General features: G+C 49.2%; 2 protein-coding genes and 2 long non-coding RNA genes across 4 annotated transcripts; 2 read left to right on the top strand and 2 right to left on the bottom strand.

Moving 5' to 3' along the window:
• Positions 1-242: 242 nt before the first annotated feature.
• Positions 243-1,629, bottom strand: sox11b (SRY-box transcription factor 11b). Its single transcript, XM_035617298.2, has one exon. The coding sequence runs from the start codon at positions 1,342-1,344 to the stop codon at positions 277-279; it is 1,068 nt and encodes a 355-aa protein (XP_035473191.2). The 5' UTR covers positions 1,345-1,629; the 3' UTR covers positions 243-276.
• A 1,709-nt stretch (positions 1,630-3,338) lies between these two features.
• LOC118290023 lies at positions 3,339-7,353 on the top strand. Its single transcript, XR_004786320.2, has 3 exons — positions 3,339-3,975; positions 5,620-5,703; positions 6,059-7,353. It is a non-coding gene; the product is annotated as an uncharacterized LOC118290023 (long non-coding RNA).
• Positions 5,873-9,759, bottom strand: allc (allantoicase). Its single transcript, XM_035617290.2, has 11 exons — positions 9,457-9,759; positions 8,417-8,467; positions 8,053-8,140; positions 7,866-7,985; positions 7,594-7,673; positions 7,132-7,264; positions 6,900-7,055; positions 6,718-6,791; positions 6,516-6,624; positions 6,318-6,436; positions 5,873-6,240 (listed from the first exon to the last, which is right to left on the bottom strand). Exons 1-11 carry the CDS (start codon positions 9,529-9,531, stop codon positions 6,061-6,063), a joined length of 1,185 nt encoding a protein of 394 aa, XP_035473183.1. The 5' UTR covers positions 9,532-9,759; the 3' UTR covers positions 5,873-6,060.
• LOC118290021 lies at positions 7,692-13,948 on the top strand. The gene is made up of 3 exons (XR_004786318.2): positions 7,692-8,192; positions 8,423-8,576; positions 13,546-13,948. It is a non-coding gene; the product is annotated as an uncharacterized LOC118290021 (long non-coding RNA).
• The last annotated feature ends 330 nt before the right edge of the window (positions 13,949-14,278 follow it).

The raw sequence follows: 14,278 nt of genomic DNA, 5'->3' as shown, positions 1-14,278 counted from the left end.
GAGGAAGAGGAGGAAGAGGAAGAGAGAAGTGCCTGAAAAAAACACGCGACTGTACAAAAAAAGGGGAAACATTTGTCACGTGATGAGGTTTGTTCGGTTTCCTGAAGAACCTGAGGGAGAGGAGCAGGGTGACGTCACCCAGTCCTCACGTTTAAATCCTGGTCTCAGAGACCGGATGTAGTTCTGAAAACAAAATCCATAAAACCCTGTTTCGAGTCGTCGTCGTCCGCCCCCCCCCCCCCCCCCCCCCCCCCCCCGGAGCTCCCCTCCCCGGGCTCAATAGGTGAACACCAGGTCGGAGAAGTTGGCCTCCAGCCACGGGGCCCCGGAGATCATCTCGCTGAGCTCCGGGGTGCAGTGGTCCGGGAAGTCGAAGTGGGAGCCGCGGCTTCCATCGCTGCTGCCGCCGCACGAGTCCAAGTCTTTGTCCACCAGCGACAGGCTCAGGTTCCCCGGGGCCCCGCCGGGGGCCCCGCCGGGGGCCCCGCCGCTCCACGGCTCGGAGGAGGCGAGGAGGCTCGCGGGGAAGTCGCTCCCCTCCGCGGGCAGCTCGTCCTCGTCCCCGCAGCAGGAGGACGACGAGCCGGACCGGGACGAGCCGGACCGGGACGAGCCGCGGCCCTGCCGGGTGATGTTCTTGAAGCTGTAGAAGAGGCGGCCGGTTCGGTCCGGCTCAGCGGCCGGAACCTGTGCGAGGCGGTACCGGGACGGCTCCTCCTCGGAGTCTTCATCATCTTCATCATCATCCTCCTCCTCCTCCTCGTCGTCGGTAAAGTCCCGGGTCACGACCTTGCTGGTCTTAAAGCTGCTGGTGAGCACGTACCGGTACCGGGGCTCCGGGTGCTGCGGGACGCGGCTGCTCGCTCCGCCGGGACCGACCACCGACTGGCTCCGTTTCAACTTGGAGAATTTCTTGGGGTGTTTGTTGTTCTCCGGCCTCGCCGCGGGACACGCACACCCGTCCGCCTTGGGCTTCTTCCGGGGCCGGTACTTGTAGTCCGGGTAGTCGGCCATGTGCTGCAGCCGGAGCCGCTCCGCCTCCCGGACGAACGGGACCTTCTCGGCTTCCTTCAGCATCTTCCAGCGCTTCCCGAGCCGCTTGGAGATCTCGGCGTTGTGCATGTCCGGCGCCTGCTCCATGATCTTCCTCCGCTCCACTTTGGACCAGACCATGAAGGCGTTCATGGGCCGCTTGATGTGGCCCGACGCCGTCCGGCACCAGTCCGGCTTCAGCGGCGCGGGGCCGCGCGCCGAGGCGGCCACGAGCTCGCTGCGCTCCGGGTCGGCGGCGCGCCGGGAGCCGCTGCTGCTCCCCGCCCTGCCGGGCTTCACGTGCTGCACCATGGGCCCGTCAGAGGTCCGGACTCGAACAATGCACCGGAAACACTTGGTTAGTCGGTCGCGCTGCTGCTTCCCGGTCCTCCGGTCGGTCGGTCGCTTCTCTCACTTCGGTCAACTTCCGAACCGGCGTCTTATTTACCGGCTGATCATGCGCGTGACGTGGCCGCAGTCGACCAATCAGCGCCCTTCTCTTCCACAACCTTCCCGCCTCCGCAGCGCCTCCAGCCAATCACAGCGCCCCCCGCCCCCTCGAGTCAACTGATGAATCACAGCGACATGATGATATTTATGATATTTATCAGTTTGATTTAGTTGTTTTTAACTCTTTGATAATTCTTCACGTGAAGCTGCAGCTGAACTTCCCACAATGCACTTCACTGTCCAGGGTCTTGACAGGTGGTCCTGGGTTTCCAGGGAGACTCCAGGATCTTTGAAAAGTCCTTGAAGTCCTGATGTGTCCACAGACAGACAGACAGGCTGACTGACAGACAGAGAGGCAGGCAGGCAGACAGACAGAGAGACAGAGAGACAAAGAGACAGACAGACAGAGAGACAGACACACAGAGAGACAGGCAGGCAGACAGACAGACAGAGAGACAAAGAGACAGACAGACAGAGAGACAGACTGACAGAGAGACAGAGAGACAAAGAGACAGACAGACAGACAGAGAGACAGACAGGCAGAGAGACTGAGAGACAGACAGACAGGCAGAGAGACAGACAGAGAGGCAGGCAGACAGACAGACAGACAGACAGAGAGACAGAGAGACAAAGAGACAGACAGACAGACAGACAGACTGAGAGACAGACAGACAGGCAGAGAGACAGACAGAGAGACAGAGAGACAGACAGACAGGCAGACAGACAGACAGACAGACAGAGAGACAAAGAGACAGACAGACAGAGAGACAGACACACAGAGAGACAGGCAGGCAGACAGACAGACAGAGAGACAAAGAGACAGACAGACAGAGAGACAGACTGACAGAGAGACAGAGAGACAAAGAGACAGACAGACAGACAGAGAGACAGACAGGCAGAGAGACTGAGAGACAGACAGACAGGCAGAGAGACAGACAGAGAGGCAGGCAGACAGACAGACAGACAGACAGAGAGACAGAGAGACAAAGAGACAGACAGACAGACAGACTGAGAGACAGACAGACAGGCAGAGAGACAGACAGAGAGACAGAGAGACAGACAGACAGGCAGACAGACAGACAGACAGACAGAGAGACAAAGAGACAGACAGACAGAGAGACAGACACACAGAGAGACAGGCAGGCAGACAGACAGACAGAGAGACAAAGAGACAGACAGACAAAGAGACAGACAGACAGAGAGACAGACTGACAGAGAGACAGAGAGACAAAGAGACAGACAGACAGACAGAGAGACAGACAGGCAGAGAGACTGAGAGACAGACAGACAGGCAGAGAGACAGACAGAGAGGCAGGCAGACAGACAGACAGACAGACAGAGAGACAGAGAGACAAAGAGACAGACAGACAGACAGACAGACTGAGAGACAGACAGACAGGCAGAGAGACAGACAGAGAGACAGAGAGACAGACAGACAGGCAGACAGACAGACAGACAGACAGAGAGACAGAGAGACAAAGAGACAGACAGACAGAGAGACAGACACACAGAGAGACAGGCAGGCAGACAGACAGACAGAGAGACAAAGAGACAGACAGACAGAGAGACAGACTGACAGAGAGACAAAGAGACAGACAGACAGACAGACAGAGAGACCGACAGGCAGAGAGACAGACAGAGAGACAGAGAGACAGACAGACAGACAGGCAGACAGACAGACAGACAGACAGACAGACAGACAGACTGAGAGACAGACAGACAGGCAGAGAGACAGACAGACAGGCAGACAGACAGACAGAGAGACAGAGAGACAAAGAGACAGACAGACAGACAGACAGACAGGCAGACAGAGAGACAGAGAGACAGGCAGACAGACAGACAGACAGACAGGCAGGCAGACAGACAGACAGGCAGACAGAGAGACAGAGAGACAGACAGACAGGCAGACAGACAGACAGACAGACACAACGCCACGGTGACGCACATTCATCACACAATTTGATCAGAAACTTGATTCTTTCAAATTTAGTCTCAATAACCAACGAATATAGTTTGTCAATATTTCCTTATGTTCATATTGTTATGACGTGTTTATCTGTCGACGATTAGAATCATGTGACCTCAGGTGACACAGACTGATCGTGTCAGTGACGGACGATGGATCCAGGAAGTTCGTCACAAACTGGTTTTCAATGTCAAGCGACCAGTTGCTTCTGTCCGACTGCAGCTGATGGATCAACATGCAGGACGGGCAGCGGGTTGACTGAGCGCTGATCGATGCTCTTGATCAGCTGGAGGAAGAACAGCTGATCGATGCTCCTGATCAGCTGGAGGAAGAACAGCTGATCGATGCTCCTGATCAGCTGGAGGAAGAACAGCTGATCGATGCTCCTGATCAGCTGGAGGAAGAACAGCTGATCGATGCTCCTGATCAGCTGGAGGAAGAACAGCTGATCGATGCTCCTGATCAGCTGGAGGAAGAACAGCTGATCGATGCTCCTGATCAGCTGGAGGAGCAGCAGTCGTCTGCAGGTGACCAGTCTCTGATTATTATATCAAATCATATGCTGAATCGTGTGACCGCACACACCTGAGGTGAGGTCGTCGTCCTGACGATAATCAAGTCAGGGGTCACTGAGGTCAGCATCAGATTCAGGAGGGAGGGGGGGGGCGGGCTGACGGACGTCTCTCCTCCACCATGAGGAGAATTTCGATTAGTCCAGTTTCTGCAAAGACCAATTATGCATCTGGAAGGCGATGGCTAGTGGGGGGGTTGGATATGTGCTGCCATGGCAACGGGCCGTGTCATGCATTATGGAATTGAGGAGGAAGGAGGGAGTGAGCGGAGGAAGAAAAGGAGAGAAATCCACAAGGAGCTTTTTCTTTGTCTGACTGAACAAACAGAGCGAGTTCCTTCTGCTCCAGGCGACTACACCTCAGAGGGTCTGAGGCCGACTCGCTAATGAGCCCACAGGGGGGGGGGGCAGATGGGCCTGATGAAACCTGAAAAGGAAGAATTGAGACCCGGGGAAGTTGCTGCAATTATCACCGCGCCTTTGGGTTCATTGTCAATTAAAGTGGCGGTTGGGGCGAACGACAGCTGCGGCAGATGGCGAGGGTCCAGAGAGAGAGGGGGGGGGCTGTTTGATGACATCATACTTCACTCAGTCTGTCGTTCAATCAGACAGCTATCAGGAGTTTTTAACTCCTCCTCCCTGTGATTATAAATTCTACAACTTAGTGACCGGAGCACAGGGACTTACACTGTTTATAAAGACGATCAGAGACTGTATATAAAGACGATCACTGACTGTATATAAAGACGATCACTGACTGTATATAAAGACGATCACTGACTGTATATAAAGACGATCACTGACTGTATATAAAGACGATCACTGACTGTATATAAAGACGATCAGTGACTGTATATAAAGACGATCACTGACTGTATATAAAGACGATCACTGACTGTATATAAAGACGATCACTGACTGTATATAAAGACGATCAGAGACTGTATATAAAGACGATCACTGACTGTATATAAAGACGATCACTGACTGTATATAAAGACGATCAGAGACTGTATATAAAGACGATCACTGACTGTATATAAAGACGATCAGTGACTGTATATAAAGACGATCACTGACTGTATATAAAGACGATCAGAGACTGTATATAAAGACGATCACTGACTGTATATAAAGACGATCAGTGACTGTATATAAAGACGATCACTGACTGTATATAAAGACGATCACTGACTGTATATAAAGACGATCACTGACTGTATATAAAGACGATCAGTGACTGTATATAAAGACGATCACTGACTGTATATAAAGACGATCACTGACTGTATATAAAGACGATCACTGACTGTATATAAAGACGATCACTGACTATATAAAGACGATCACTGACTGTATATAAAGACGATCACTGACTGTATATAAAGACGATCAGTGACTGTATATAAAGACGATCACTGACTGTATATAAAGACGATCACTGACTGTATATAAAGACGATCACTGACTATATAAAGACGATCACTGACTGTATATAAAGACCATCACTGACTGTATATAAAGACGATCACTGACTGTATATAAAGACGATCACTGACTGTATATAATATATGTCTGTCTGTCTGTCTGTTTCCCCCAGTGACATCACTGCTTAGGTCACCAATGACCATGAATACAGGAAGTGATTGGGCTCCTCCCCCTTTCGTTCCTGGGACACATGGTGGTGAGTCCACAAATTATTAACTCCACCAATGAACATTCGCTTCACTGAACTCCTGTGTTTTTATTCAATGATGTGAAACACAAACTAACCCAGGACAGTGTGTGTGTGTGTGTGTGTGTGTGTGTGTGTGTGTGTGTGTGTGTGTGTGTGTGTGTGTGTGTGTGTGTGTGTGTGTGTGTGTGTGTGTGTGTGTGTGTGTGTGTGTGTGTGTGTGTGTGTGTGAGAGAGAGAGAAAGTCACACTGTGCAGATTTCAGTTTTATAATTTTTTTAATCTCCTGCTGCTTCTATGAATGAACGACCAGCAGACTGTTGTGTGTCGCTGTCTTTGGCCATCAAACATGGAAATGTGTTAGTTTCAGAGTTTGGACGCTGGCGGCTGCTGATTGGTCGGCGCTGCAGTGATCGGCACGGGTCGACCCCAGAGCCGCAGCCGGCTGACGCCTCCATCCGGGGCGATGATGAGGCGAACGTGGCTGACGGCCCGGGGCGGCGCCAGCACGGCCTCGCCGTAGAGATGCCTGTGATGAGGGCGGAGCTGCACCGGAGACAGAGAGTGTGGAAATCTGATGATGTCACGAAGAGAAATGACATCACAGGCGCTGGGACACCTACTTTCTGAGGGGGGAGGAGCATCTGCCACGTCCCAGACCTCCACCTGGTCCCGACGCACCGGACCTCGTCCTCAGGGGTCAGAGTGCACGCCTCCACCCTGCAGGAGTCCGGGAAGTTACCTGGACGAACAGACAGTGGTCAAAGTTCACGGTCGGTGGGACCTGATCAAAACAAAAAGCAGCCGAGACGTCTCTGCACCTTTGAAGTGGTTGGTGTCGACCTCGACGCTGCTGACGACTCCGGGACGGCCGAGGCGGAACACGGCCCACTCCTCGCCGGGGACCTGCAGGATCCCCCGCTGGTCCACCTGCAAGACGAGCAGCAGGGACACATTCAAACTGCAAACTTTATTTACAATCAGACGGCGTCTCAGGAAGCTGACGACGGGTTGAGATCGAACCTTCAGCTCTTTGGGTCTGTCCAGCCGGCGAGCCGTCTCCCATCCGTCGGCCATGTTGGCAGCTCGACCGAGGCCTGAAATCACATGACACCGCTGACACGCCCAGTCTGACGGGAGCTGTCACTCACTGTGTTTCCAATGACAACACCAATAAAGATTTTTGTAAAAAGCTCATGTCCAACCAATCATGTTGCGTGGGTGGCCAAAGTGGGCGTCACTGTAGCCAAGGCAGACTCCCCCATTGGTCAGAGCCACCAGGTCCACATCCTGGTGGGTGGAGTCAGACGACCAGTCTCTCTGCCCGACGCCATAAACCCGCAGTCTGGATATCCCTCCATCTGGGGACGCACACGTCCTGTCAAACGCGCGTGCGTGCGTGCGTGCGTGCGTGCGTGCGTGTGTGTGTGTGTGTACCTGGATGCATGTTGAGGCGCAGATGTGTGACTCTGTGGTTGAAGTCGACCTTGAAGTAGTTATGGCAACAGTCCGTGTATCCAGGCTTCAGCTCGGACACACCCACCAGCTCCGGCCACGCCTCCGAGCCCAGCTGTCAATCAGGCCACACGTCAACATGTCATGTCAATCAGTCATATTGTCATGGTGAGCTGGTTGTGTGTTTGTGTATATATATATATATATAAAATACATGTTCTGTTTTCTGGTCTGACCAGACCAGATGAAACCAGATCAGATGAAACCAGACCAGTTGAAACCAGACCAGATGAAACCAGACCAGATGAGACGAATCCACCAGTGAGTTGAAAACAACTTTCTCACATCTCATTTGAATATGCAGATGAGTTGAATTTAATGATAATAATAATACATTTTATGTATGGGAACTTTGCTCTTTATTCTGCAGGACGTCAGGGTTACCTTGGCGACAGCAGCCAGCTGGGTGCCGGAGGCGGCCATGCCGGTCCGGTCTCCCTCCAGGCTGAAGGTGGGGGGGTCGTCTGGGGAGGAACAGGAAGTGTTATTCAGTTTGATTGAAATTTCATTTTTGATTTGTACAAAAAGTAAAAACTCATTTGTTTTTCTTCCTGAAAGGAAACATCTTCTGCTCTGGTGAGTTCCAGGTTTGTTGTGTAAAAGTTCTGCAGAGTTAAAAAGCCCAAAGGTCAAGGGTCGTGAGCAGACGTCTGTACCCAGACAAGTGGCCTGGATGGAGACGCATGGTGAGTGGTTCCCCGTGAAGAAGGACGTGTCGACGTCGACGCCGTGGATCCGCCCCGGGACTCCGAGCTGCACCACGCACCAGTCGTGACCTTCAACACATACTGATGATTATTAACATTGTTTTCAACATGATTCACAGAAGCTTCAGACACTGACCAGCTGTTCTCTTCCTCCTCGTCTCCCATCCGTCCATCCACTTTCCAAAGTCAGTGAAGGCATCGGCGATGAACTGCGGCGTCTCTCGCTGTGCGAACACACAGACGTTCAGGAGATTAGGAAAAACAAAGACAAACCAGGTGAATTAATCCTACAATGGTCCAATAATAATAATTATAATAATAATATTTCACTTTCCTCCTTTTAGGAGGTTAGAAAAAAAGAAGAGATATGTTTGTGAGGTCTTTTTAAATATTGACATGAACTCAGTGAAGTCAACACAACTGTAAATCACCAATAACTCTGTGTCGTCCTCATCTAAACGTCATCACTGATATTGATTATTGATTATTGATTATTGTACCTTCAGCAGGTTGGCAGCAGGAGCAAACCACTCGTCTGTAGCGAAAATGACCTGGAAGAGCAAAAGGAAATATCAACTGATGAACGATTCAGAAAATCCTTTGGCATCTGACGCCACATGATGTCACCAGCAGAAGATGGAGGCGTCGTATTTATATACAGTCAGTTATCATCTGTATATATAGACTCTGATTGTCTGTATATACAGTCACTGATCATATGTATATACAGTCACTGATCGTCTGTATATACAGTCAGTGATCGTCTGTATATATAGACTCTGATCGTCTGTATATACAGTCACTGATCGTATGTATATATAGACTCTGATTGTCTGTATATACAGTCACTGATCATATGTATATACAGTCAGTGATCGTCTTCATATACAGTCAGTGATCATCTGTATATACAGTCAGTGATCGTCTGTATATATAGACTCTGATCGTCTGTATATACAGTCACTGATCGCCTTTATATACAGTCAGTGATCGTTTTTTCATATACAGTCACTGATCGTCTGTATATACAGTCAGTCATCGTCTTTATATACAGACTCAGATTGTCTGTATATACAGTCAGTGATCGTCTGTATATATAGACTCTGATCGTCTGTATATACAGTCAGTGATCGTCTTTATATACAGTCAGTGATCGTCTTTATATACAGTCGCTGATCGTCTTTATATACAGTCACTGATCGTCTTTATATACAGTCAGTGATCGTCTTTATATACAGTCAGTGATCGTCTTTATATACAGTCACTGATCTTTTTTATATACAGTCACTGATTGTCTTTATATACAGTCAGTGATCGTCTTTATATACAGTCACTGATCGTCTGTATATACAGTCAGTGATCGTCTTCATATACAGTCACTGATCGTCTGTATATACAGTCAGTGATCGTCTGTATATACAGTCAGTGATCGTCTTCATATACAGTCACTGATCGTCTGTATATACAGTCAGTGATCGTCTGTATATATAGACTCTGATTGTCTGTATATACACTCTCTGATCACGGTGAGGTCACTCACCCTCCCGCCGACCGTCTCACAGGCCAGATCATTAAACTGCAGGAAGTCCGTCTCCGCGCTCGCCTTCGCCGCCATGTTGTCTTCCTGTGAGCTGCAGTTATAAAACGTGAAGAGAAGAACTGGTCGTCCAGCTGAAGCGTGAAGCTTCTGTCCTGCAGGACGAAGGTCATTGACTGTCGGTCACACGCAGCCTGTTTGTTCAGGGGAGGGGCCTCACGTACATGTGGCAAACTGTCTGACTGTGACGACAAGTCAGAAACAGGAAACAGGAAGTGACTCAGCCGAAACCTGTCAGATGTCATATAGATATTATAAACATAAACACTCATAAGACAACAACATTACTCAATAACAAACATTGATCATTTTAGATTTCTCAAAAAACGATTCGTTCATCACCAGGAAACGATTTCATCTCTTTTGTTTCACGAAATAATTGTTCTGCGATAACGACGATTAGTTTTCAACGAGTTTGTCATCTGGAGGTCACGAGGTCGGAGGAACCGCTCGTCACCAGGAGGGTTTTTCTTGCTGTGATGAAATATTAAAGACATTGCGTCACCTTCAATGTTACATATCAAAGGTGGAAGTTCTCGTCGTCACACTCATATTCAGGTTATTGTTATGTTGTGGAAACATTCATTTGTAAACATGAGTGTGTAGAGAGGAACAGTAGAGAGGAACAGGAGAGAGGAACAGTAGAGAGGAACAGGAGAGAGGAACAGGAGAGAGGAACAGGAGAACAGGAGAGAGGAACAGGAGAGAGGAACAGTAGAGAGGAACAGTAGAGAGGAACAGTAGAGAGGAACAGTAGAGAGGAACAGTAGAACAGTAGAGAGGAACAGTAGAGAGGAACAGGAGAGAGGAACAGTAGAACAGTAGAGAGGAACAGGAGAGAGGAACAGGAGAGAGGAACAGTAGAGAGGAACAGTAGAGAGGAACAGTAGAGAGGAACAGTAGAGAGGAACAGTAGAGAGGAACAGTAGAGAGGAACAGGAGAGAGGAACAGGAGAGAGGAACAGGAGAGAGGAACAGTAGAGAGGAACAGTAGAACAGGAGAGAGGAACAGTAGAGAGGAACAGGAGAGAGGAACAGTAGAGAGGAACAGGAGAGAGGAACAGTAGAACAGTAGAGAGGAACAGTAGAGAGGAACAGTAGAGAGGAACAGTAGAGAGGAACAGGAGAGAGGAACAGTAGAGAGGAACAGGAGAGAGGAACAGTAGAGAGGAACAGGAGAGAGGAACAGTAGAGAGGAACAGGAGAGAGGAACAGGAGAGAGGAACAGGAGAGAGGAACAGTAGAGAGGAACAGTAGAGAGGAACAGGAGAGAGGAACAGGAGAGAGGAACAGTAGAGAGGAACAGGAGAGAGGAACAGTAGAACAGTAGAGAGGAACAGGAGAGAGGAACAGTAGAGAGGAACAGGAGAGAGGAACAGGAGAGAGGAACAGTAGAGAGGAACAGGAGAGAGGAACAGTAGAGAGGAACAGGAGAGAGGAACAGTAGAGAGGAACAGTAGAGAGGAACAGTAGAGAGGAACAGGAGAGAGGAACAGTAGAGAGGAACAGTAGAGAGGAACAGTAGAGAGGAACAGGAGAGAGGAACAGTAGAGAGGAACAGGAGAGAGGAACAGTAGAGAGGAACAGGAGAGAGGAACAGGAGAGAGGAACAGTAGAGAGGAACAGTAGAGAGGAACAGTAGAGAGGAACAGTAGAGAGGAACAGTAGAGAGGAACAGGAGAGAGGAACAGTAGAGAGGAACAGGAGAGAGGAACAGGAGAGAGGAACAGTAGAGAGGAACAGGAGAGAGGAACAGTAGAGAGGAACAGGAGAGAGGAACAGGAGAGAGGAACAGGAGAGAGGAACAGTAGAGAGGAACAGTAGAGAGGAACAGGAGAGAGGAACAGGAGAGAGGAACAGTAGAGAGGAACAGGAGAGAGGAACAGTAGAACAGTAGAGAGGAACAGGAGAGAGGAACAGGAGAGAGGAACAGTAGAGAGGAACAGGAGAGAGGAACAGGAGAGAGGAACAGGAGAGAGGAACAGTAGAGAGGAACAGTAGAGAGGAACAGGAGAGAGGAACAGTAGAACAGGAGAGAGGAACAGTAGAGAGGAACAGTAGAACAGTAGAGAGGAACAGTAGAGAGGAACAGGAGAGAGGAACAGTAGAACAGTAGAGAGGAACAGGAGAGAGGAACAGTAGAGAGGAACAGTAGAGAGGAACAGGAGAGAGGAACAGGAGAGAGGAACAGTAGAGAGGAACAGGAGAGAGGAACAGTAGAGAGGAACAGGAGAGAGGAACAGTAGAACAGGAGAGAGGAACAGTAGAGAGGAACAGTAGAGAGGAACAGTAGAACAGTAGAGAGGAACAGGAGAGAGGAACAGGAGAGAGGAACAGTAGAACAGGAGAGAGGAACAGTAGAGAGGAACAGTAGAGAGGAACAGTAGAACAGTAGAGAGGAACAGGAGAGAGGAACAGGAGAGAGGAACAGTAGAGAGGAACAGGAGAGAGGAACAGGAGAGAGGAACAGGAGAGAGGAACAGTAGAACAGTAGAGAGGAACAGTAGAGAGGAACAGTAGAGAGGAACAGGAGAGAGGAACAGTAGAGAGGAACAGTAGAACAGGAGAGAGGAACAGGAGAGAGGAACAGTAGAGAGGAACAGGAGAGAGGAACAGGAGAGAGGAACAGGAGAGAGGAACAGTAGAACAGGAGAGAGGAACAGGAGAGAGGAACAGTAGAGAGGAACAGTAGAGAGGAACAGGAGAGAGGAACAGTAGAGAAGAACAGTAGAGAGGAACAGTAGAACAGTAGAGAGGAACAGTAGAGAGGAACAGTAGAGAGGAACAGTAGAGAGGAACAGTAGAGAGGAACAGTAGAGAGGAACAGTAGAGAGGAACAGTAGAGAGGAACAGTAGAGAGGAACAGTAGAGAGGAACAGGAGAGAGGAACAGTACAGAGGAACAGTAGAGAGGAACAGTAGAGAGGAACAGGAGAGAGGAACAGGAGAGAGGAACAGGAGAGAGGAACAGTAGAGAGGAACAGGAGAGAGGAACAGTAGAGAGGAACAGTAGAGAGGAACAGGAGAGAGGAACAGGAGAGAGGAACAGTAGAGAGGAACAGGAGAGAGGAACAGGAGAGAGGAACAGTAGAACAGTAGAGAGGAACAGGAGAGAGGAACAGTAGAGAGGAACAGTAGAGAGGAACAGTAGAGAGGAACAGTAGAGAGGAACAGGAGAGAGGAACAGTAGAGAGGAACAGTAGAGAGGAACAGTAGAGAGGAACAGGAGAGAGGAACAGGAGAGAGGAACAGTAGAGAGGAACAGTAGAGAGGAACAGGAGAGAGGAACAGGAGAGAGGAACAGGAGAGAGGAACAGTAGAGAGGAACAGTAGAGAGGAACAGTAGAGAGGAACAGTAGAGAGGAACAGGAGAGAGGAACAGTAGAACAGGAGAGAGGAACAGGAGAGAGGAACAGTAGAGAGGAACAGTAGAACAGTAGAGAGGAACAGGAGAGAGGAACAGTAGAACAGGAGAGAGGAACAGGAGAGAGGAACAGTAGAGAGGAACAGTAGAGAAGAACAGTAGAGAGGAACAGTAGAACAGTAGAGAGGAACAGGAGAGAGGAACAGGAGAGAGGAACAGTAGAGAAGAACAGTAGAGAGGAACAGTAGAACAGTAGAGAGGAACAGGAGAGAGGAACAGGAGAGAGGAACAGTAGAGAGGAACAGTAGAGAGGAACAGTAGAGAGGAACAGTAGAGAGGAACAGGAGAGAGGAACAGTAGAGAGGAACAGGAGAGAGGAACAGGAGAGAGGAACAGGAGAGAGGAACAGGAGAGAGGAACAGTAGAGAGGAACAGGAGAGAGGAACAGTAGAGAGGAACAGGAGAGAGGAACAGTAGAGAGGAAGGACATTTGGACTTGTACATGTGGAGGACGTGTGTGTTCACTGTCTCCAACAACTCCAAAAAATATTCACGTAATCACAAACGAATTTGCCAACATTACGTCACCACTCTGACGAGGAACAGTTTAGTTCATTGCTGCCCCCCCTGGTCTGATGTAGTCACTGCTACGTTTGCCATGTGCCGCAGGTTGGAGCGGTTCTGACGAGGCTCTGACGTTCTGTGAGACTTTGACCCGTTGTCTTGAGGGAGTGACTCGTCCTGGGATCAAACTCAGACTCCAGGACTGAGGACGGACGACGAGCAGCTTCTTCTCCACACGAAGGAGGAAAGTGTCATCGAGTGGAGCTCAGGTGAGTTCAGCAGGTGAGAAGCTGTGTCACTGTCGGACTGTAGAACTGTTTGTCCAAGCTTCATGGTCGATTCAACATGTGGACAGAAACATGTTGAGAGTTAAAGGACGATGACCTGAGGATGACTAGTGTTCATATCAGTGGTCCGTCGTCTTTACTGGAGTTTGTCTCAAACACTGACTGTATATGTAGACGATCACTGACTGTATATAAAGACGATCACTGACTGTATATGTAGACGATCACTGATTGTATATAAAGACGATCACTGACTGTATATAAAGACGATCAGAGACTGTATATAAAGACGATCAGTGACTGTATATAAAGATGATCACTGACTGTATATAAAGATGATCACTGACTGTATATAAAGATGATCACTGACTGTATATAAAGACGATCAGAGACTGTATATAAAGACGATCAGAGACTGTATATAAAGACGATCAGTGACTGTATATAAAGATGATCACTGACTGTATATAAAGATGATCACTGACTGTATATAAAGACGATCACTGACTGTATATAAAGACGATCAGCGACTGTATATAAAGACGATCACT

Source organism: Scophthalmus maximus, chromosome 18 (genome assembly GCF_022379125.1).
Source record: "Scophthalmus maximus strain ysfricsl-2021 chromosome 18, ASM2237912v1, whole genome shotgun sequence".
NCBI lineage: Eukaryota > Metazoa > Chordata > Actinopteri > Pleuronectiformes > Scophthalmidae > Scophthalmus > Scophthalmus maximus.
The sequence above is the reverse complement of the archived record's forward strand: the minus strand, read 5'-3'. Positions and strand labels throughout refer to the sequence as shown.